At 41.0% G+C, this 25,549-nt stretch overlaps 2 protein-coding genes across 7 annotated transcripts in view; one reads left to right on the plus strand and one right to left on the minus strand.

Annotated features, from left to right (window-relative positions):
- tln2b (talin 2b) overlaps positions 1–756 on the minus strand; it is a 108,374-nt gene extending 107,618 nt beyond the window's left edge. For 5 of the 6 annotated variants that reach the window (XR_009788663.1, XR_009788664.1, XM_061774379.1 and 2 more), the window contains exon 1: positions 617–756. The gene's annotated coding sequence lies outside the window, so the exon portion shown is untranslated. Of the gene's footprint in view, positions 1–23; positions 216–616 lie in introns of those variants that run through there. The other variant, XM_061774377.1, reaches the window with a different exon arrangement.
- On the plus strand, positions 488–8,271 carry c2cd4a (C2 calcium dependent domain containing 4A). The gene is made up of 3 exons (XM_061774382.1): positions 488–604; positions 4,115–4,223; positions 4,321–8,271. Exon 3 carries the CDS (start codon positions 4,350–4,352, stop codon positions 5,679–5,681), a length of 1,332 nt encoding a protein of 443 aa, XP_061630366.1. The 5' UTR covers positions 488–604; positions 4,115–4,223; positions 4,321–4,349; the 3' UTR covers positions 5,682–8,271.
- The last annotated feature ends 17,278 nt before the right edge of the window (positions 8,272–25,549 follow it).

Here is a 25,549-nt window from a genome sequence, read left to right on the forward strand (position 1 = left end):
GAGCAGAGATTTGAACACTGTACCTCAGAGCTGTGAAGCAGACATGCTACCCACCAATTCCACGGTGCTGGCCACCTTTCAAACTTGACCAAAACGCCTTAAATCACTGGTCACTCACATCAGTGGATACATCCAGGCACGCCCACTACCACAACCTTACACTGGCAAAATGTCAGCTGCGATCAACACAGCATCCAGGTCAAGTCCAAGTTAGTAAACCGTGACACATTTCTTGTGCAGGGCAGCGAGGATGCTGAGGGCTGCAAGCCCCGTTTTGTCCGTACCGACGACTGACGACACTTGCAAATGCGACGAGAAAACAAGTAGGTCACTCATACTCCTCTTAGCACGCGGTGCCAAAAGCGGACGGTCCTCCAGTTTGGTGGAGAAACCCACTTGAGGGGCTTCGCGATTCTAATGGGGCGATGTTAGATCCAAAGCGAGAGCGCGCTTGGGAGCAGTGAAGTGAGCCATTAAAAGCCCGCTCAGCACGGGGAGAGGTCGTCTGCAGGCGCTCAAATGTGCTGCACAAAAAAAAAAAAAAAAAAAAAAGAACAACGCACCGGACCCCTCCGATCGGAGCCGTCCACGGAATCGAGTTAAGGTGAGCTCCTACCTGATGTCGCTCCGCGTCTTGTTGAAAGCAAGAAAGCTCACGGCGGAGCGACACGCACATCACGCACACACACACACGCACATTCACACGCACGCCTGCCTGCTTCTCAGCATCAAGCCCCTCCTCATTCATCTACACATGCAAGGGGGATGAGGAAGAGGAGCACGTATCCTTGCGTCTCGTTTTTAAAAAGCCCGATCGTCACCGAGATGGGGCACGCATTGCGAGATTGAAATATAGTCGAGATGAGTCGCGTGATGCATGCACGCACCCACACATATTTGCCACAATGTGGAGAAAGAAAAAAATTAAATAAAATGCACCTGCCAAAACTGACTGTGCTCATCCAAATACAAGATGTGACAGCATACAGGAAGTACAACCAGGTCACACTTCTCCGACGCTGACACGAGGGATTGGAAATTCATACTTTTTTTTTTTTAGTCAAATGATTCATTAAAAACACACACACACACACACACAGACAAACAGCTTTAAATCGGGGTAACCAATCGAATATTTGATGTATGTGTCAAACCGCGTCCTCAGTTTAGCATCTCAGTGGGTGGATAAGTCATACAAAAGAGGTTGTATACCCCCCCCTGCCGGAATCGATCACGAATTGTGTTTCCCCATACCGCCCAGCTTTTCGACCTTGATTTCAATTTCATCATAAGAACTAAAAAAAATAAAAAAAAATAAAAAATCATACTTTAGTGTTATTATTAAATATGATCATTTTTAATTGTTATTATATGGTTAGAAATATTCTGGTTGCACTCACTGATTGCAGTACATTCGCCTGGCTTTGGTCCTGGTAACGTGCGTTCAGTAGTTTCCCGGTGTGAACGTGAGTGTGAATGGTTGTCCTTCTCGATATGTTCCCCGCGACTGGCTGACGACCAATCCAGGGCGTAGTAGTCCGCCTTTCGCCAGGGTCCAGCAGCCCCTGGAAAGGATAAGCGGCACTGAAAATGGATGGATGCATATCCGGATGGTCCAGTTGCTCATCTATTCGGCTTTGGATACAGAGGGTTACAATTTGAGTCCCGTCGCAGACAAAAAGTCAGGTGGCTAAACTAGTTGTACGAGAGTTGCTGGCGATTGCCGAGGTGCCCGTGTGCAAGCTACCAACCCCGAAGTGCCCAGCTCAAGAAGTGCAGCAATGTTTGCACGCCCCTAACTCTGACCTCTCGTTGCACACCAACATGTGTGTGTGTGTGAACTGGTTCTGTGTGGTGTGTGAAACAAAATGTCCCGTTTAGGGAATATAATGAGTAAAGAAAAAAAAAAATGTATTTACATATTCATATCTAACATGGCCTTCTAAACACTGAGAACACAGCGTGATGATGGATTCTTGGTCTCAGATTTCATTTCATTAATAAATGTCCTACCCTACAACAGGACTATTAGCAGAAATAGTATTTTTGAAAAATAATTTGAATTATCCTACTACAGGTACATAGATCCTGTGACTAATTTCAGTCCATTGATTGGAAAATACTGCGATTGTCTGGCGACCAGTAGGGTGGGATGGGCTCCGGCTCACCTTTGACCCTAATAAGGGCAAGCCCTATAGAAAACTGATAGGTGATTAAAATATTGTAATGCGGAATAGAAAATGGATGGCTGGCTCTACTCATTTCAAGGCATTGCACTTTATGCACATTCACATTTGGAGCTCACAACGCATAAAATACTGCTCCTGAAAGGCAACTTTCTACATTGTGAATGTTATCTTACTGCAGTATTTTCACCTGGTCTCTTGAGGCACACTCCCTTGTATCATCCAATCAGATTGTAGCATGCCCACGTATTGTACTCGCTGCATTATGAAGGCCCCAGTGCAATTTGTCCATTTGTTCCTTTGTGTTTTGTTTGAAAGCATAAAGCCTTTTGGAGTTTTCATACCTGCACTCATGGCTTGGTTTTTGGTTTAGGTTCCACTTCCATCCAGCCAGTTCACCACTTGTTTTTGATACACGCTTGCAAAGACCTGTTCAAGCATGGAAGAGTCAGTATGTTAATTCACTGATCACCAGTCAGTGACAAACATGACACTGAAATCAAAATTTTATGTAAAATGACTTTAATTTTACTCTACAAAACTTAATTTGTATATTCTGCTTCCAGGTCTAGCTCGGTAGTGGTCAACTTGCTTTATACCATGCACAACAGTATTCAAGTTACATGTATGTGTGTACTGTGTCCCTAAAATATTGTTTTTTTTTTGGGGGGGGGGGACTCCTTTTCTACAAATGCTCTCAGTCCTCAGACAGCTTGGCCTTCTATGTACTTCACTTGAGTAACTTGGAAAACATTTATGAGAAATTCTCCCTTCAAGTGCACGTTCATGTTATTATATTGACGCTAACATCATTCCGTGCTTTACTGCTTGGTTGCCAGTAACAACCAGCTTCATCCACTTGAACCTCGTTCCCTTGCCAGGTACCATTTTTTATCTTTTTTTCTTTTTTTAATGAACCCGTTTCAAGCTTTTCTGGAGATCGTGTATATTATATTCAATGTGTTAGAAAGCAGACCTACAGTACCCTGTTTAATATTCAGTTTAACACAACCATGATCTCTTCCACCACAAGAGGGCAAGCATTGTCAAGAGATCTTTATTGCATACAGTATAGCCCAGTGACTCCATCCATCCATTTTCTGTACCGCTTCTCCTCACGAGGGTCGCGGGTTTGCTGGAGCCTATCCCAGCTCTCTTCGGGCGAGAGGCGGAGTGCACCCTGAACTGGTCGCCTCAGCACACTGGTTGGGAGTCACTGAATACACAGTACACAATATTTTTCATTGTACTACTCAAGAGGAAATTCAATTTACACTCTGCTGTATGTTTTTTGTTGTGCACATCATTTTCCTTTTTTAAAGTAATATTGACAAACATGATTAATTTTAAACTCTTCCATTAATGAAACATTTTTTGAAATTGTAAGAGGGGGACTGATTGTAGGTCAGCAATGCCAACAGGTAATTTAGAACTGGACTCTATCATACTGTGAGCTTCTTCTAATCTTTTGGTTATCTTTTTTTTTTTTTTTTTTTGTAGCTCCATGAGGATTTAGTCAATGTCACATTTCTTCATTGAATTCCAAACAAACACATCCTCAAAGGGTGTGGGGTGGGGTGGAGGAGGGGGGGGGAATCTCCACAGGGTGCTTCAGCCGAAGAAGATGTTGACTCTTTAAATCAGTATAAGGTCATCCAAAGTCCGGTTTGGACTACAGAGTTGTATCTTCTCAAACACATTTCAAAATCATCCCACTTATTCATGTAGTCATGATTTTACACTGTACACAATGTCAAATTATAATATTTGTGAAACAAACAAGAGCCAAAACAGGAGCTCTGTTGTGCTTCCGGAAGTTTCCATGGCAACCGGGGGCCGAGGACAGAGGGAGGATCCAGCCGGAAGAGTGCAGGGGGTGTGTTTTACATTCACTTGCTTGATTTAACTTGTCTGCCTCCCTCAAACAGACCCAGAGGTTCAAAATCGCCGTCTGCAGATCTCTCACTACACTTTGACCTTTTATCTGGAGCCTTTGCTCAATCCTGCCCAGGGAAATCTGTATCTTAATAAAACAAGGTAAGGCAATATTTCCACAAAGTTTTTAATTTTAGATAATGTACTGCATTTTATTTTGATATCAATCGTATGCTGACAGGTATTCTTTTGATTGTAGAGGCTTTCCAGAATTCTGCTAGCACATCTATGTGGGTGGTGGAGAAGATCTGTGTGTCAATGGAGAGCTCCATCCTGCCCATGTCATCATCAGAATTCAGCTTCAAGATCGGTGACATCATGTTCGGGGAAAAATCGAACAAACACAAAAGAATTTCCCTCTTCCCTAATGTCATCACCCCTGACAACATCCCAGAGTTCTGCATCCCGCCAACCATTCCTTCCCCGCCGGACCTAAAGAATACGGACCACAGCCGAGCTGTTCGTGTTGCCAAAGCGAACCTCTGCGAAAAGGTTGAGGTGGTGCATCATGAGCTCCTGAACCCGCATATTATCCAGGTGGAGAGCGTGGATGAGGGCCCCTGTGATGGCTGCAGTGATGAGGAGACAACAAACGCTGATCCTCAAAGCCAGGCTGCCTTGTCCCTCCCCCATTTGGCCAAAGCTCAGACCTGCTACGGCTTCTGCACCTTACTGGAGAGCCCACACACCAGGAGGAAGGAGTCCCTTTTCCACTCCGATCCAAGTTCCTCTCCCCTGCTGCTGCCCAGGAGCCGATCCGCCACCTGCTCTAAAGTCACCTCACCCTCCTTGTCGTCGCCTTCCTCCGTTAGTCTCAACAGTCTCACATCCAGACTTTCCCCGAGAGGACACAATGTCAACTGGCAGGGGGCTCTGGACAGCGATACCTCCTCTACCGAGTCGTCTCCTTTCAGTTCGCCCCTTCTGACCAGATGCCCCACCAAGTCGTCACTCTTCAAGGCACTGAGCCATGAACTGTTGCTATCGAAGAACATAAGGAAGGCCATGGTGTCCAGGAATAATTCCCTCTCCACAGATGAAGGCAGCTCGACTGACAACAGTCCCAACGTGATGAGGAGGACGTCAGAGGGCTTAGCTGAGGGCCTCCCCAGCTGTTATAGCCTGGCACCCCCAACTATCTTCCCCATGGATTTGACCCTGCACAGGGAGCGGGTCATGAAAGAAAAAATTGTGCCGATAGGGAAGGACGGCTGCCTGAGACTCTCCGCAGAGTACTGCCCAGACAACCAAAGACTGAGGGTCCGACTGATCAGTGCAGAGGGGCTGTACCCTCTGTCCGTAGACCCCAAGATTATTAACTGCAGTGTCAGCATCTCAATGGCTCCGGGGAAAGTCCAGAAGCAGCGCAGCACCGTCATCCGAAAAAGCCGCAATCCCATCTTCAATGAAGATTTCTTTTTCGATGGCATCTCAGAGGAAGACCTGAATATGCGCTCCCTTCACTTCAAAGTGGTCAACAAAATGTCCACCCTCAAAAGAGACTATCTGCTGGGTAGCAGTGATCTGCCTCTTAGTACCATTGTCAGCTTAAGCCATTAGTACTTCCAAGTATGTTATTAAGGTATTATTTCTTTTCTTTTTTTTGTGATAAGATTTTTTTAATGAATAAATTAAGGCAACCCGAACTTGGTTTACATTCAATTCAGTGTTGTTTCTTGAAAACCTCATTAATTAGGCAAACACTACAAATGATGAGTAGTACAGTTTTAGTTTTAGAGGTCAAATGTCATCAGCTAATAAACAAAGACAGAGCCAACAAAGAAAAGCATTTCCCTAAATTTCCATCAAAATAATTTTAAAAACATAACTGCATGTCTGCTTTCATGTTTAGCTGTGCTAAAATGGCTTCTGAATCAGCCGGTGTGAGAAAACAATCATCTCATGTTTCTTCCTAAGCCAGTTGAAAATATCACTAGAAAGCAGTAACCTCTGAGGGCAGTTCCCCCCCCCCCCTTGCTTATGCATTTTGGGTTTAACACCGTAAACAAATGGGGGTTTTTACCTGCATATTGTCCTGGCTGTAATAAAGACATAGTACTGTAAAAAAACCTTAGCAACCCGAATACGAAGAAAGTAGCATGCCACCTGAATTAGACTCTAACAGATACCGCAGCTGCAAGACACATTTTCTCTTAGATTTCACAAACTACAATAATATAATTTGCTAATATTAAGTAATATTGCACCTGGAACCTAAAATTAAACTGGGCTTTTTATAAGGCTTTGTGTACAGTATGAAATATGGTTGTTCTTTTTCGATGACGCTATATTCAGAGGAATTGAGTGTATTTCATTGCAATATAGACACACATGGTACCTTTCGTTTGAACAACTGAGCAGAGCCACAGAGCCTAATGTACACTCCAAACATATCATGCAGCCAGCAGCAATAAAGTGCAGGCTTAGAAGGTGCCACTATAGCTGCTGGTTAATGTTTAATAGGTTTCCCGCAAGGCTCGGAAATGCTTTGACAGAGAACTGACATCACTTGGTAATGACACAGCATAATGTGATTATTGAAAGACTATAATGATCCATAATTTGTAATGCAAATATTTAATTGTAGATTTGATACTTTGGATTATGCATTTGGGAAAAGGACAAATATACCTCGTTATGATCCACTTTCAATCTGAACCAATCATTCATGCAGCCACAAAGAGACACAATCCAGCCTCAGCCATTATGATGGAAATAATGGCTTGTCTTTCTGCAGACATGGCTCGATAAACCAGCTTTTGAATACTGCAATTAATATGTGAAGCACGTAACTGACAAAGAAAAGAAAATACAGCTCATACAAACCAACAGCATGTATTTCTCAACAATAGCTCTTTGCACAGGATGTTTTCAGGTCTTCTGTGGAGGCAGATCCTGTTGGACACTTCTGTGCTGAGTGTTGACACAGCTGCGAAATACCTACAATAAACAATAAATTAAGTGTGATTCACCTTGCTGCTCGACCACTGATAGTATCTGAGGAATTTCCTGATTTTCCTGATTTACACTTTGAAAGAAGCAGGCACGTTGCTTTTAGCCCGTCGGCTACAGCTGCATTAGGCTCACGGGCCAGGCTGTCAATAGGAAAGGTCGAAGCAATGTGTAGCAGACTACCTTTAACTTTGAATTACCTTAGTTGGGAAAAGAATGTATATTGAAAATACACTCACTGGCTACAACAGTAGGCACACTTACACAATCTGTCATCTTCTACCCGTTATTCTGTTCAGGGTCACAAATTAAAATTAAATTACCAAAGTTAATTTAAGGTGACGGCATCACTTTCCTTAATAAGTTGGAAACTGGTAACCACTCAGTCGAGCTACACAATTTAATGAGATCCAGAAGCAATCCAAACTGCTGAAAAGATTGTCGGTACCCCTCTAGCCACCCTTGAGGACCTGCACGCTGCCAGAACTAAGACAAGAGCGTGCAAAATCCTCTCGGACCCTCCACATCCCAGTCACCTTCCCTCAGGTAGGCGCTACCGATCAATGAAAACTAGAACTAGCAGACAGCTTCTCCCCTCTTGCAATCAACTTCTTAAACAGCTAACCTACGATTGCATTGCAACATGCTGCCATTTTTTTTGTCTTGAGTTTGTTGTCACATTTCTGTCGGGCCAATTATACATTACTCGTGCTCTCACTGTAGTAGTCTCGCCACGCTGCACTCTTTTCATATCTGTTGTTGACCAATACTGCCCACTCATGCCAGAGTAGCATCTGCCCCATTTGCACACTGACTGAGGAGTATCTGCAACATTTGCACAATCAACATTGTCCCAGATTATCGCATGACTAGTCACTTTAAACTGCATACATTCCTTGAAGTCTCGGCGCCCTTTGCACAATGGTCATTGCACCGAATTATTGCTATATTAGTCATTCAAACTGCTCGAAGTGCTAGAAGACTCTGCATCTTTTTGCACTATTGTAAATAGCATGGCATTACCAGATAACTAGCAACCCTTTATTGCTCAGTGACTGTTTTTGTCAATGTATTTATGTCTCAAAAGTGTTCTCTGTCAATTGACTGTTGTCGTACGAGAGCGGCTCCCACTACCGGAGACAAATTCCTTGTGTGTTTTTTGGACATACTTGGCAAATAAAGATGATTCTGATTATGATCAGAGCTGTATCATAATTTATGCCTTTTCAAATGATGTTCAGTTTTGATACAGAGATGAACTGTAAATGACTTTGTATTCATTATTGTGGCTGTAGGTTTCAGTAATGTCGAAAATATTTATTGTACATTAAACTCAGATCTAGATGCAGAATACCGGTACTTCTATGGTGAAATTCTAAGCCACGAAATACCATCGGCCATATTCTCCCATGTGGGTAAGTGAAAATAATTATGCAGCTACGCGCTTTTCTGGCTGTATCGATCCTTCCGTCAACCTTCTTGCCACATATGCACCCTGGGTGGAGCAACCCTAAAATGTGGGCACTCCCTTTCAAACTTGGCCTTGCGTGCATTCTGTCGTCAACTTCAGCGCATTTTCTCTTCCGCACTTCAGAGGCTGTCGTAAGTCCAGCTTCTTGGAAGGATGAATCACCATATTGCACTTGAGATTTTACAATATATCCCGCCACACGTAAGAGACTTCCAGAAAACTGTCAAATGTATGTAGAGCTTGAAAAATACGGACCAGTGGACTTTTTTTTCCACCTACAACTGCAAGGAGCGTCAGGATTTGCTCCACTTAAAAATGAAAGCAGAGGATGCTCAGCACAGGAGTTCCTGGAGGTTAAAGGAAAGGGCAGTCGACTCTGCAGTTTAGTGGGAAAAGGCGTAGGAAAAGAAGATGAATGAGATGAGCGATTCCGCTTCAGATATGGTGGCAGTGGGCGGGAAAGCGCAGTGCTCCCACAACTCCAATAACATTCATCGTAAAGGTCTAATGTTGAGTCGTATATTTCATTTGTATCATTTGTTTTTGTTTCTCTGCTCGTCTGTCAGAATATGTCTATGTTAAAGTGATGCCGTGGCATGAAAAACTGCAGGCAAAACCCCGTTTTTTATTGATGGAACTCCAAACATGCATTCGGACATACACTGTAAGCACAGTATTCAGATAAAATGTATTTTTACTCAAATTATTTCAGATGACTGTTTAGCACATCTGCCTCACAGTTCTGAGGACCCGGGTTCAAATCTGGCCTCGCCTGTGTGGAGTTTGCATGTTCTCCGCGTGCCTGTGTAGGTTTTCTCCGGGTACTCCGGTTTCCTCCCACATTCCCAAAACATGCGTGGTAGATTCATTGAAGACTCTAAATTGTCCGTAGGTGTGAATGTGATTGTGAATGGTTGTTTATTTCTATGTGCCCTGCAATTGGCTGGCGACCAGTTCAGGGTGTACCCCGTCTCTCCCCCGAAGTTAGCTAAGAAAGGCGCCAGCACACCCATGACCCTAGTGAGCAAAAGCAGTTCGGAAACTTGATGGATGGTTGGATTTATTTCATACAGAATTTAAAAAAACAAGCTCTCCTTCAAAAGTGTAGGTTGCCGGAGCGGTCAACTAGTTGAGGCTGGCCAGTGTGCCATATACATTTTTACCGGATTTAAATGTTTCCATGTTTTGAAGCCAGCCTCAGCTGTCAATGAATCCCGCCTTTACACGTGTATAATGTTAAAAATGTTAAAATTGTCTGCCTATATGGACTACATATAATTGATGGATATATTTTATGCATACATTCAAGTATTTCCCATGATCTACTCAGTCAAAACTGGAGGTTGACCAGCATCCTGCAACAGACTGTTAGACCAAATTAAAGTAATGTAAATTGTGGGATATTTAATATAATTTACTGTGGGTTTAAAAAAAGGTTTTATGAAGTACAAAAACATAGCAATATTCAGACATAAACACCTAAGTCTGTATATACAGTATCAACATGGAAACGTGTGGTACTTAAACCTGATCATGAGAAGTGATATTCTATTATCTTCAGGAAACATCTGTGCGTCATAAATGTAAATGCACAAAAGGGGAAGTGCACTGGGTTACTCTTGAGCGCCTGAAAATAGTTGCTTGGTTACCTTCAGTTACCTGGATGCCTTTGCCATCACTAATGCATATTTACAAAGTAATTAGCTGGAAAAAAGAAAACAACTACATTTAGAACATTTTATGGATGTATTTTGAAATGTCAGACTTGCTATTTGTGCCAAATCTCTGGTTGCTAGAAAACACAGTGATGTTTTCATGCTGAGATCAACAAACTTGGCTCCTCCCCTAGAAATATCTCACGTCCACTTTCCAATGTAAACGACTGTGGTCACACTGGCTCAATTATCGGGTCTTATGTTTTACCAGGTTCTCTAAACACGGCACATAAAACGTCAGTGTAAACACATAGAACCGATTAAATCAGTTCAATCTTTGTTCTCAAGGCAAGCTGTTTGACATTTGGGTTGATAAAAGCTTGAGAACCATGAGTCGTTACCACGATGCCACTGGGGCACCAATGTTGACTGGTCAAGTAGTGACAGTCACTGGATGTACAACAGCTGATCAATACAATAGATGAACATTATGAATACGTACAGAAACGAGTACATCAAGTGCTCCATATTTTTGACCTAATTAGGAGGGGACACAATATACCGTGATGTCACCGTTGTGTGCTGTGAGTTGTTTTAGGGCCATGAGATCATTTTTTATTGCTCCCCCTTCCAAATGGCAAACATGTTCCGCTTTGGTGATTAGCACAAGCAATGTAAACAACCACACAGTACAGTATTAGGAGAAGTGCGTCACAAGTCAGATTGAGTACATCTCTGGAGACGAAACTGTGTATGACTGAGACATTAATATCATCAAAATCTCTCTTAGAATGTCAATTTCAGTGAAATGCGATCAAACGGTATTGATGTCAGACTCTTGAGACAAAGGAGCAAATAAATGCCTGAAGCAGCATACATGTATGTGTGAACAATTTGTCGATAACTTGAAATATTTAATTTGAACCAAGAGAGGAAGAAATATATTTTTTTCACAGACATTTTACTGAAAAATGTGTCCTTTGCATTTAACCCATCACTGTAGTTAACACCAGAAGAAAAGGCGTTTTTGCTCAAGGACACCACAGCAATGAGTGTAAACCGGGGTGCCCAAGGGTGCTTTTCTTAACCACTCAGCCACTGCTGGCCAACAGAATGGAAAAAACAAAACAACATAAAGCAAAACAAAAATGCTACCAAGAAACAAATCACAGATTCCCACATTTGGAGAATTCCATCCATCCATCTATTTTTTGTACTGATTATCCTGCTCAGCAGAAGGTGATCTGAGTTCATCACGGGGGCACGATTTCAATGCTGCAATTTTAAGGTCACGTGACAAGTTTTAATGTAAACATTTACTGAAATTTACTCTAATCTCTAGGGCTTTGACCACAATTGTATAATCTGTACACCTGCCTTGTGGAGCTCCACCCTCCCATTCCCTTCAGGCACTTCATTGAGCTGAGCCAAACTGTGATCTGTTTGGTACATAACAACCACGCACAGGTGGACCCGGACCTCCTCTCATTTAATCACACTTGTGTAAACAGAGTCGTGACGCTTGAACTCATGCAACTCTGGTTTTGCAGTGCACGAAAAGCCCACTGATCAACGTGACAGTGATGGTCGTTCATTGGGTTTTAACGTCATGTCAAAGTGGAGGCTAATAACATCTCATCAGGAGTCTGTCTGTGTTTTTCCCTTCACCCCAATTCCATGGCAACAAGGCCCGGCTTCAGGGGAAACCATGGAGATCCTGCCTTTCATGTATGAGATGCTTTTATTTGACGCATACGTTGATCCAGGCTGCTCTTGTCTGGGTAATTGAAGTGTTAGTACTACTTCCCATCCAACGCCAGCTGTCAGTACATCGTGCAACCACTTTTTAATTGTAGTACTTTTACTTATTCACACACAAAACATAGTTTAACTTGCCACGTATTGTTGCAAACTGAAGAACATGAACAAGATTTGTGACTCGTAAGTATCTGTTCATTGAAGGAAGTCATTATTGCATTTACTAATTTGTACGTTTGGACATGGATGTTCTCAATAAAATATTTCAAAACACTGATGTCCATGCAAATATATTTAGGTTACATAAACATCTGTCAAATAAGTTGTTTTCATTATATACTAAAACACTTTTATGCTCCTGAAAGGAAAAATGTAAAAACATACTTGGTTGTAATAGAACAAGTATATATTACAGAATGTTTCCATTTTCTTTGGACTCATTGAAAATCAGTGTCCACAGTTGTTGTAATCGTGTAACAACATTAAAAAAAGAACCTGTGAGTTGTAGGGTGAAGGTCAGAGGCATTTCCCAATTTCTCAGGAACAAATTGCAAAATGAAAAATATTAGCTGATTTTCACTCTTTTAGTTTTAGTAATAAATGTGTACGTGACTTGTCTCGTCCATTTAAATGACTGAGACTAAATATTATCTAGGATTATTTATCAACAGATTAAGTTGTAGAAACACAGTTACTAATGCTAAAAAAAAGGTAACATTTGCCACAGGTTCAGGATTTTGTTGATACTGCACATCATTAAGTTTTTACTATCCAAAATAGCTGTAAAAATAACATAACATGTATAACAGGGATGACAAAATTATCCCAGGCCTCTGGCCATGGTGTTCAGCTGAGCTAAATGAAGATTTTGTTTACCAGTCTTGTGGACAGGCCAAGCACCTGATACAGAACAAAGTAAATTTCAGTGTGATATTGCCCATAACAATCAAAATCTAATCAAACGAACTATACTTTAACATCAAATACAAACGTAGATATCAAATTTTCCAAGCCACGCAATTGATTTCTTATTCATGACTAAATGCTCATGTTCAAAATAATCAATAACTACATGTAATAGATACGGCACGGTGGACGACTGGTTAGCACATCTGCCTCACAGTTCTGAGGAGCGGGGTTCAAATCTGGCCTCGCCCATGTGGAGTTTGCATGTTCTCCCCGTGCCTGCGTGGCTTTTCTCCGGGTACTCCAGTTTCCTCCCACATCCCAAAAACATGCGTGGTAGGTTGTTTGAAGACTGCAAATTAACCGTAGCTGTGAATGTGAGTGCGAATGGTTGTTTGTTTATATGTGCCCTGCGATTGGCTGGCAACCACTTTAGGGTGTACCCCGCCTCTTGCCCGGACTTAGCAGGGATAGGCTCCAGCACGCCCGCGACCCGAGTGAGGATAAGCGGTATGGAAAACGAATGAATGGATGAATAAATGTAATAGATATCACTTTTCATGTTGCACTGACAATATGTGAAGGACAGATTTGGCTGGAAAATCGCCATGGATGCAGATTTTATATTTGTATTTTTGAGAAGTGTGGCCAGTTTTAATTACTGTATACTACTCAAAAAAAAGTTTGGGATTGTTAGCCTTCAGGTAAAATCTCATGATGAACCCGAAATGCACAATAACCTTTACGGGTGAACTTAATTTTTTCCTTCCATAAACTTTTGAAAGCATGGTCAACTGTTCAATGTCTCAGTGCTTTTTGCACAACTCGCTGTTCTCTTACGAGGAGCTGAACGGCAAAGTTCACAACAGGGGATTGAGCCACAAATTCACCAATACATTTCCTAGTTCAAGTAGAATTTTTATTTAAAAAGCCTGAAGCAAGTGCCAGTTTTTTATGTTGTGAACTCTACTGACAAGATCTAACGGTTGTAACTCAACTGCTCGGAACACAAAGAAAAAGAAAAAAAAGAAAAAACAATCAGCTCCGCAATGGTTCCCATCTTCATAAACTTGTAAGTTGGGCCAGTCGTAAGTCGAGGTACCACTTTACTGTAATAACTATAAATGGACAATGAAACACGACTCAGTCGACAGCTAGCTAGATAGCAGGAAGCATCAGAAGATGAAGTTAAATGGGAGACTCCACTTTCTGGCTGTCACCATCTCTACTAAGGACGTTTCTAGAAACCCCTGGGGCCACAGGAAAGAAAAGAAAATGCATGGCGTTGATATGGAACAATATCAGCCATCTCTCGAGGACCCCTACTAGTCACAAGCCAGCAATAGCTAGTATGGGGCCCTAAGTGGGGGAGTTTTGACACTTTGTCATTGCAGTGCCATTATTTTGTCATGGCTACGGGCCAATGTCAGCTGTCTCTCAGGGTCCCCTTCAGCTCGGGTCCCAAGGCAATTGCCTGGCTTGTCTTCCCTGTTCTACAGTGTCTACATCTGCATAATGCTCACTCAACCCTGTGGCTCAAAGCCGCATCATCTCTGGCCGTCACGGCAGTGAAACGCTTATGTAATGCTACACACTCCACTGGAGTCTAACTGCTTTCAACGAGAGTCTGCCCATTTCACGTAACTTCCGGTGTATATTCGTCTTCTCCTTCTTTTTCCATTTAACACCCACAGCGTAAAAGATCTTTTTGAAGCTACGTTGCAAAAAAAGTCACAAAAAGACCCCCGAAAGGCAACACACACTGCCGGGTAAATCCTTTGATGTTGTCTCGTGCGATATGTTGATGTCTCACATGATGGCTGTGACTTTTGAGGTGCATTTTTCAGAAAATTCTGTCTGGGTCCCAAATATTACAACTTTTGAGGTGTTTGAACTTCAATTTTCCACAAAGTAATCACATGATGACATGCTCTCTAACAAGTAGTCGACATTGATTGTGAATTCATTACTTTCTCAAACTTTTAGTTTAAGAGTCACTGTTTTTGTCATATCAAGGCAGTTGTTGAATTACTGATTGAAGGTTCTAAGCAGCAGGAAATCTTAGGATCATGCAGCGAATTGAGATGTCAGCAGGACCCCTGTTACTCACCATGTGACATTGCAAGTGTTGGTACATGTCTGTGTTACAGCACTCGGCAAGGATGCATGTTCAAATGTTCATACAGATCTATGCCTGCATAAATGCAGTGATTCTGTGGACAGGTTTTGCATGTTAATTCATCTACTGCAAACTTGCCCAACCAGTATTGAGCCAAGGAAGAGATTTTACATTCGAAAAATCTCACAGCACACCACCTAGCAAAAATGTCACAAAAAAATACTGTATTTACCGAAATAATGATAATCTCATCTCAAATTACTCACAAAATTACTTACTGTATTAAGTGGGAGTTCTGGACCTGTTTAGATGAACACATAGCTATTATTCTGTTGTATTAATGGCTAAACTTAATTGTACATTCTGCTATCTTGTGAAAGAGCATTTACGTAATTGTTCTTTCTGTCTCTATACTTTGCTGGCAGAGATAAATGACAAACAATATACTTGGTAGTAAATAAATAATTTGGACGAATTCAGTACAATTGGATAATTTCCCGTGGCACATTACACACTGGTTGTGAATCACTGATCTAATGTTCTGTTACTACTACTGACATTAGTAAGAAGCACACTCATAACTACAATCAAACACAAGACTGTCGTAAGAGGGTCTGTGAAACTTATGTCACAACGGGATCATGTGTAGCAGAGAGGTCCAGCTGTCTTGTTTGGCTGGTGTAAACAACACACGATATCTGATATGCGTCAATCTCACTAATTGCCCGTAAATGTAATCTCCTGCATGCAGCAGGCTCCATGTGCCCGGCGAGTCAATTTTAATGTTGACTCAGAGTCCTGCCCTTTGCTGGATGTGTTGAATATGGAGGTGAAGTCACACTCACGTTAATAGCAACATCTTTGCTAATGGTACTTTGTGTTGAAAAGAAAAGTGTTCAAAATTGATATTACAGAATCATTTCGATAAAGGATAAATAAATGATCTATTTATCTATCGAGTTGATGGTCTTTCTTGGTTGCTACACACCCGCACGACCCCCGCCTTATTCACTCTGGCTCACACACCTCACTGTCACAGTTTCCATGTCCGGTTTTGAGAGAATCAAGAGCACTGCCTCAGGCTCCGCCACGACTTCACATGCTTTAAAAAGGAAAAGAAGGAAATGACCTGCACCTTTGCCACATTAATGCAGGCTTGCATACTCATGGAGACACTCCATTGAAGGGCCGGGGAAATCATTGCGTCAAGTATCTGCCTGAGAATAGTTTCCAAGAACATGACAGAGAATGTTTGTTGCGTTTCAGTGATTGTAACGCAGGAACGACTGTAGAATTTTGTCGATTGGATGCAACTGAGGAAAAGGCAATCATACGGCGCAATTTAGGTTACAACTCATAATGAAAAAGAGCCGCAACCTACAATAGTTATGGCTGTACAAAATAATGAATAATAATATTTTTGTCTTTGGGTGTTACAAAAAGAATTTGAAAAGACAACGATAATAATAGACAACAGTACTTTTAATATGACGTAAGTTGACTCACATTCAACTACAGCACCAGCACATTTGGTGTTAAACTTGACTGTTTTATTGTTTTTAATGTATTTTACTTCTGAATGAAATGAAAAATGTTAAAATGTTACTTGGAAATTGTCTGTACAATTAATAAAGGCTTTATAAAAGGGAGCGTTTGACCCTGAATCTTGTTATTTGTGTGTCTATTACTTCCTAACGGAACAACTTGTGTCGAAATCTGAACAAATTGGACACCAACTAGTGTCTCAGAAATCATATCTTTATAAAGACAATTTTAGAAGGAGTAAGACGGAAATGTGTCACCTAAGGCTGCGTATGTTTACTGTTTAATTCACTCATTAATCACATTCATCTTCTGTTCTTGGCAAGTTCAATTATTTGAAATTAAAACAAAAAAGAAAATGTTCCCTTGTTTTGTATGCTTACCTTGAGTGTTTAGAAAGGCTCCTGTAAATAAACTATTATCGTATACTCGATTTGTGTGCGTATCGGATAAGCTTACTTATTAAATGATTTGAAATGGCAAAAACGCAGCTTTTTAATGGCTTCAGACTGGAGGGAAACAACCAAATGAAGCTTGGTGTGTGCTGCCACCTGCTGGTGCATCATTTATTTAGTTATTTTTTAAACTCAGTTTCAATTGAAACCTTTTTATCCGAGGAAACAAAATAGAACCAATATTTGAACGTTCATATTTCTGTCTGGTAACTCTAAACACTTCAATTATTAAAAACTAATGTACACAAAAGGGGCTGTGTTATGACACACACCTTCACCTTGGATATAGGAGCTAAATTAAAGGATGCACCTTGCATACCTACTGTAGTTTATTAAGTGCCAGTGTAATTACTCACAAGTGTATGTTCTCCTCATCGAGGCACGCGTGCACAACCAATAACGGAGACAAGGCTCATGCATGTTAGGAAACACACTGTGAGACCCTTTCTCTCAATCTGCTATTTTTAGTAGACACCAATGCCTTCAGGCAAATATCGCATGAATATGGATAGCGTGCTCGGCTGTACGCAATTGATTTTGCGGCAAGACAGCAATGATTCAGACAGACAAGCAGCAAATATTCTATGTGTTCAATAAATACTCAAGCAGCGTATGGAAAGGTTTACATATTTTTAGCCATATCAACTATATGGACACCGGTTTTAATTTTTAAAGCATGAGATCTAAATCACAGTCTGTTACGCATTGAGAAATCACTTTTCAACAGTACTTCTCTTCATCTGCCATTTCCATCTTGAGTTCAAAGGATTTATTTCATATTTCCCTTCCAAACCACACATGCACTAGGACGATTCAGCACTCCACTGGTGTCATATTTTCATCCACCTCCCAAACATGTTATTTTTGTGATCGTAAGAGCTTGTAACAATATAGATCAGCAACACACAATGAAGATGCTACACAATAACTCACAATAATAGTACATTGGATATGCCAGTATTCCCTCATATTATTATTGTGTGTACATTCCAAAAGGTGAGTTTAATGACTTAATGCTAAACTATAAAGTGGACTCATCCGGATATTTGTTTGCTCGTGTGCGATGTCACATCAGTTTGTGCTAGCGTGTTCGTTAGGCTAGCACGCTATCTAATAATCTTGTTGAGCCTCTTATGAAGGTAGTTTGTTGTGTTGAGTAATTTAACTACTGAATACAGTTGTTTATATAACATGGGTTCATGATCGTGTCCAGGTTAGATGCACAGCAGTGCTGCCTTATAACCCTCTCCGTTTTATGCGCTTTGCCGCCATTGGCATCTATACCTAATTACAAACCCCTTTTTTTTTGCGGGGTGGCAACAATTGTTCGCAGATTTTCGCTGTTCCTGGCAAGGGTCAGTTCCTCTCCCCCGCTAATAGCAGGTGTTCACTGTAATACATACTGTACAAATAAAACACAGATTTGATGGTGGCACACGAAGAAGACTAAGCTTCAGTAATATTAGTCGTGTCGGGGAGAATTATTAAATGATCTGTCTACATGTGCTACTGCACAGATTGTGTTCAAATATCCATTGTTTTAGGGTTTATGCTGGTTTTGTTAGCCTGTCTATGGCATTTCACATTACGTATCAGCATTAACCTAGCGAACGTTTCTAAGACAGTTACGTGCTTTGGTTAAATACACAGCCTGTAATTCACTTAATTTTATGTTTAGTTAAACAGTCAAATTCAACGAGGAGAGACAATAAAAAGCTTGAAGCAAGCATATAGCCTTTTTTTGTTTTCTTTTTTAATATTGTGACGTTCACTGCCACCACCCAGTGGTTCTAACTGAAATGACTGCTCATAACAAGGCAAAAAATAGGCAAGAATAGTAAATTGCATCTTATATTTTGTATCGACAGTAATAATATCACATAATATAAAAACAGTACATAAACTGTATTTAAAAAAAATCGAAATACACTACTATTGTTAAACACAAATTGAGCATTTAAAGTTGCATGTTGCACACCATTAGACATGACCATATATTAATGAATAGTGTTTTCTGCTTCACCACCCTAATGTTTAGTTTTTCCAAACCCTGAATAAAATAGCCTGAGACTTTTTACATGCACTTGCGTAAGTCCAAAAAGGAACCATCAGTCTCATGCCAGTTATCACTCGATCTAGCTGGCTCTCCTTGACCTCAGCATACTTTTCAAGTCAATATTATTCAAAGGCTGTATATGGTTATTCCTTTAAATAGGCCAATTTAGGCTTGCTGTGCATGCATCTTGCAAGACAGGTTTATTTTGGTGATGCTCAATTTTTCTCCAGTCTCCTTGGCCGCCAGAAAACATCCTTGAGAAGGAGGCCACAAGACGCCTGTACTTTTCTATACAGGTGGGAACCCCCCCCCCCACCACCATTCTTAAAAAAATAGATTGCAGGTCCTGCAAGTTTTAGCAACGGCCAGTAGGGAGAGCCCCAACTCTATTCAACAACCTCTACAATTAACATCACATGTCACATTGTTTGTGTAATTTACATTTCAAAACGTTTGAAAAAGAAGAGAATGTAATTACTTGAAGTAACTAATGCTTGTGCAGTTCTGCATTATCATGTGCTCTATAGAAGTATGTCTCAATCAGCCAAAACAATGCAATGGAAATAGCTACCACGGTTCTGTAAAGCTTTCAATTCCGGCCATTTAACTTCTCATCTTCAGCTCCCCCATTCTCACTCTGAAAAAGAGAAACAGAAAATGCATTAATGATTTCCATAGAATGTTGAAAAATACACCTCAAATCGAGAGAACATTCCGCTTCTTTCGCTGAGCATCTGTACAAACAGAGAGTAGAGCTTCTGCCCTTAGGTACAGAAGCATAGTAACAACACATATTTTCTCAAATTGAGTTTTAATATAAAAATTTGTGAGTTTCGTGTTATAGAATGTGGGTGTGGATGTTTGCACATCTGCTCCCTAACCTTCTGAGGTTCTAACTTCGTATCCCAGCTCAGGCTTTTCTGTGTGGCATTTGCATGTTTTCCCCGTGCTTGTGTGGGTTTTATCCGGGAAGGCTACTCCATCTTCCTCCCAAATTCAAAAAATATGCATGTTATAGTAAATGGACTGCACTTATAGTCTCGCATTCACCCATTCACACACCAATGGGCAGCTGCTGCCATGCTCATTGGGAGCAAATTAAGGTTCAGTGTCTTACTCAAGGACATGCAAACAGTTTGAACCAGCGACTCTTCGGTCACTCATCCATTCTTCCAACTGATCCACAGCCGCTCTTATGTTAGGTCAATTGAGACTCATAATGGCCCTTGGTGTGAATGTGAGTGTGCCTGGTTGTGCCCTGCGATGTACCCCACATTTTACCTGAAGTATCAATAAAACTTTATTCTGTCTGGGGAATTAAGGGGGACACACTGTATATGGTTGGTGACTCAATAGTAATTTGAAAAGAAAGTCGATTGATTATGTTTTTCGGAAACATTCTCTTTTCCTCTTGTTTCTTTATCATAAATTTAACATGTAAATAACAGCGCTCAGAGGCCAAAGTGTCTTCATCATTTTTTCATCATTCTATCCAAAATGTAACTGGTTAAATGTTTGCCATACGTATAGATTCTTGTCTACATGTAGAAGAAAATAAACATCTTGATGGGCCAGACATAAATGAGCATCGAAATATTTATATGTAGCCTAAAGGACCTTATCGTTATCATATTCAACATGCAGACGACAATTGTATAAAACAGTAAATAACAATATATATTAGCTCTTTGTTTATTTGACAAAAGGTTTTAAGGCAAAATTGTTTATGTTAATTAGAAATTTTATACAGCAGCTCCATTGTGATGTTGTGCACTCCATGGGTAAAGTAGCCTAAAATGACAGATGACGTTCTATTATGCACAGCTTCACAACACTAAAATATCATCTACATTCGTTGCATTTTGTTGAATTATTCATCCACTTGAATCCATTTTGTCAACTGGAAGGAAAAGTGAGCTTGTGCCGTTTGACAGCAGGTTGACTGTAAGCTTAGTGCCATCTAGAAAACTGTTTCTGTCTTACACGAGCACAGGAACTGTGTTCAGTTTTCACTCACTTTATGATAGTGGACATTCGGTACATTATTTTAACACAACTTCTACGTCTATTCCATTTTTATCTCTTTTGAATAAGTTTTATGTTTTCTTGTATTCAGCAAATGTTGGAATGTATAAGTGTAAATGCAACCAACTTTATCTTGTTAAAGGTTGTTCTTTTTTCTTTTATATTTATGTTAAAAAAAAATGTGCAGCTGACATATATAAAAGGCAACTTGGAGAGATGCTAGACCTGTCTTCCCGACGGCTGTCGAGGTGCACTTGAGCAAAGCACTGATCACCCACCTAACCGTAGCTCAATTGAAAGCCTCTATATTCTGACATCTCTCCTTGCATGCCATGAGTGGTTCTCTGTGTGGTATGGTGCAACAAAAAATATCGAGAGCAGAGAGTAAATTGAATTTCACCTTGAGGGTTGAGCTGCTGGAATGTCTGCTGGTTTTAGTTTGCATTGTTCGATAGCCCCTACCTGAGGAAAGGGGCTGGAAGAGGTGTAGAGAGAAAAGAGTAGTGGAGAGAGGACACATCTTTGGGGGGCCCCGATGCTGATGGTGCACGTGGATGAGGCGGTGTCCCCCAGCCTCACCTGTTGTGTCCTGCCAATTAGGAAGCTGTAAATCCACTGGCACATGGCAGACGAGATTATGAGCTGGAGAAGCTTGGACGAGAGTAGTTTGGGAATGGTGTTGAACCCATAGCTGAAGTGCACAAACAGGATTCTCACGTAGGTGTTCTAGGATGAAGTACAGTCCCATGTTGACTGTGTCATCCACAAACCTGTTTGCTTGGTAGGCAAACAGCAGGTGGTCCAGCATGGGTCCTATGACGCTCTTGAGGTGGTCCAGCACAAGGCGTTCGGAGAAGAGGACTTTATGACCACAGATGTCAGGGCGACAGGCCTGTAATCATTCAGACCCGAGATGGCAGGTTTCGGGGATACACCCTGAACTGGTCTCCAGCCAATCGCAGGGCACATATAAACAAATTTGCACCTACGGGCAATTTAGAGTTTTCAATTAACCTACCATGCATGTTTTGGGGATGTGGGAGGAAACCGGAATACCAAGATAAAACCCACGCAGGCACAAGGAGAACATGCAAACTCCACACAGGCGAGGCCAGATTTGAACCCGGGTTCTCAGAACTGTGAGGCTGATGTGCTAACCAGTCGTGCCGCAACCTACCATACATGTTTTTGGAATGTGGGAGGAAACTGGAGTACCTGGACAAAACCCACAAAGGGACGGGGAGAACATACAAAATCCACACAGGAAGGCCAGAGCCTGTATTTGAACCCATAACCTCTGAACTGTGAGGCAGATGTCCTAACCATTTGCCCACCGTGCTGCCAGATAATGAACAATTCTTAAAAAAAGAGGGAAATCGCTTCCTTCAAGCTATTTATTGCCCTACCCAGTTGAAGATTTCTGTCAAACTAAACATAAAAAAAGAATTACACAGTGTGTATTTAAACAGAGAGATCGTCGCCTGTAGTTGGTTAACGATTGTAATCCACGCCAGACTGACGCAGAGTCGTTACCAGCATACTGGTTTTCCATCTTTTCTGCATAATTTCTCTTTGCAATGCTAATTTCCTTTGTCAGCTGGTTCCTGGTCCAATTTTCCAGGGCTCTGTCCCCACTCTGATAGGCGTCCTCTTTTGCCTGGCCATTCACGGGAGAATAAACAGCATCCATGACCCAGTGTTATAACCTTTTAAGCAACAGATATTTGAACCTAAAAGGTGCAGGAGCACATGCAGACAGAAAATATAACAATACTCACAGGCATAAATTGTTTATCCTCTGCGAAAAACGACTAATATCACTGCAGCTAACTGAGGAGTTTTGAGTTTTTTTTTTGCGTATGTCCGTATGGCTCTATTAAGGCATACAAACCAAAAGGAGCCTCACAATTAGTAAATCATTATGTTCAAACTGTTTATTTCTTAAATGATATTTGTGTTATTATTGTATGTTTTTCTAAAGTACAGTAGTGTAGAGTGAGTGCTATTTTTCCACAAACACTTCACAAATTCTATTGTTGGTGTTTTAGGGCAGGCTGGAAGGGATTAACAGAATTTCCTTTCATTTCAATTTTAAACTCGCAATTCAAGGCACAACTGTATCTGTAACCAAAAGAAAACCAATAAAGTGCTTGTTAAAGGGCAAAGGTTAAAATTATTTTCTCTCCTCTCATCTCTGCAGTGTTCGTATCTCCTTCACGCGCTCCGTGTTGTTCTCTCCCCAAAGAGCGGTCTTGTTCTCCTCACTTGCAGCTGATGTGCTCGGGGCGTCCGGAGCTGATGCAAAGTGACAAGTCTCTCCATCAGAAGAGAGGAGCTGAGGCTGGGCCCCTCTTCCCCCGCACTGGGCTGTTTTTGTTCGCCGCAGCTCATGCGGATAATTTGCCGGGATGCGGTGGAGGGCTGTCACAAGGACTTGGCTCAAGGGGTGTGGGAAAATAACAGAAGCGTCTTCCATGCTCCGGCCCTGCCTTAATGATGAGCATTAAATATGAACATCTTTGTGTAAGCGATGCATTAGGCTGCTCCGGCATGTCCTCCTCCCTGCGTTGGCTTTTTATCTCTTTTTTTGGCCCCTCTGCAGCCTCGTCTCGACTCGTGTTTGCAAATCAGTTGAATAATCTGATTGACAAGCCGCCTTAAGGTTATTGCATCTCTGTTCGGAAAATATTCCCATTCTTTTTGAAAGCGCAGCCCAAACACTGTTGTGTGACTGTGCTCATGCTCCCCTATGAATACATGCAGTGGCTTTGTTTAAGGCGTTGCATAGCGTCGAATTTCAATGTTAAAATGTGCTTAAAGGGACTTTCTGCCAAGTTGCATTAAATGGTACTGTAAATTTGATAATTTTGAGTACATCCATCTTCGCACCTATTACGATAACTTGAGCTGTTTAAAATAAAATGGTGAAATCTGCAGACCCATTTCCCTTCATCAAGCATCCGTTACATTGACACGTGCTGATAAAGTGACCTCAGTCATTTTCAAGATGAAAACACACCAAGCTCCCTTAAAATAATCCTCCCTGGGTACAGAGCCAATGACACAATGACTTTGTGAACACTAACATCCGTGCAGAACCTTGCTGTAGCAAATGCCCCCCACCCCCAAATTTGAGCAGACATCCTCCGAGGAGTAGGCTTTTTGGAAAGCTCTCCCGGCACAGATGTTGCATATTTAAAATAAAATAAAATAAAGACTGGAGAAAGTGCTGTGTCGCTATTCGGTGGGGGTTACCTGTGCCTTCATCCGAAAAGCAAATCCAAGGGAGGCCACTGTCTAACCAACCAAAAATAAAGTGATATTCATGATAAAGTCACCTTTCCGCCACTTTGACCCTGGCAAGGTGTTCAGGGTCGTGGACAAAGCATATCTTGGAAATGATCACTTGTACAGACATACAGTGTAAACATGCACCAGTATAAATATGTGAGTATACGAGTATATGAGTATAAGGAATAAGAGTAAGGAACTATCGCTTGCGCCCCTTTTCTACTGCAACGTACCTCCTAATTTTGGCATGGCTCTAGCCTCTACTGATGCTTTCCATTTGCAAAACAATTATGTACAATTTACAGTGCCAGGCTAGCTGGGGTTTCAAGTGTGTCGAGCTGATACCATAACCGTAAATATACTTTGTAACTTTTGATGAGATTAGTCTAAAAACGATTTTTCAAAAATTAAAAAAAAAAAAAAAAAAAGTAGTACTCTTATAGTGAATAATTGTATTTATTTTTGGCTCACAAAATATGCCCAGCAACAAGTGTTACGTAACCACGAAAACGAATCTGAGCAATTGGTAGCTCTTTTTTGCTGAAGCAGCCAGTGCTAGCGGACTAAAATGGATGACGTTATTTGTTAGGTTTCGGAATCACATTGCTTGATAGTTTTTGTCAGTTAGAAACCAATATATCGTAAGTTTTCAGTTATTGTATGAAAATCCTATGCTATGGCTTACTTTATTATTTTTGAAGTTACATTAAACAGACCTGTCACAAATGAGAATTTGCATCTAGTGTTGCAATTAGAATTTGAGTATACTACTGATAATTCTATCGAATAATCACTTAATCGGAAAAAAATATATTTTTGTTTGGTTAAAGAGCAATTATGAATACACAATAAAAAATGAGACATTTCACTTAATAATGAACGACCAATTGGTTTTTCTTAAATTCACACATAAAGCAGGAACTGCATTTTCTTGTCGACAAACATTTCTAGTAGGGCAATTTCAAACACAAATACAAATAAATCAAATGAATATAAATAGATTTTAGTTTAAACTTGGCATTTCTTGTGAGTATCAAAAACATAAGGCATTAAGTAAAAAAAAGAAAACAAAAGAAAAGAGCAACACAACTGTCATCTTGTTATCAAGTCACAATTTTATCCTACTGTCGTATCTCAGTCAGCACACTAGGGGGCACTGCATAAAAATATTACCTCAAAAGGAAGCGAAGGAGGACAC

Source organism: Phyllopteryx taeniolatus, chromosome 5, assembly GCF_024500385.1.
Source record: "Phyllopteryx taeniolatus isolate TA_2022b chromosome 5, UOR_Ptae_1.2, whole genome shotgun sequence".
NCBI lineage: Eukaryota > Metazoa > Chordata > Actinopteri > Syngnathiformes > Syngnathidae > Phyllopteryx > Phyllopteryx taeniolatus.

Bases quoted from the DNA above. Each gene is read 5' to 3' on its own strand.
- c2cd4a (XM_061774382.1), top strand. From the start codon at position 4,350: ATGTGGGTGGTGGAGAAGATCTGTGTGTCAATGGAGAGCTCCATCCTG.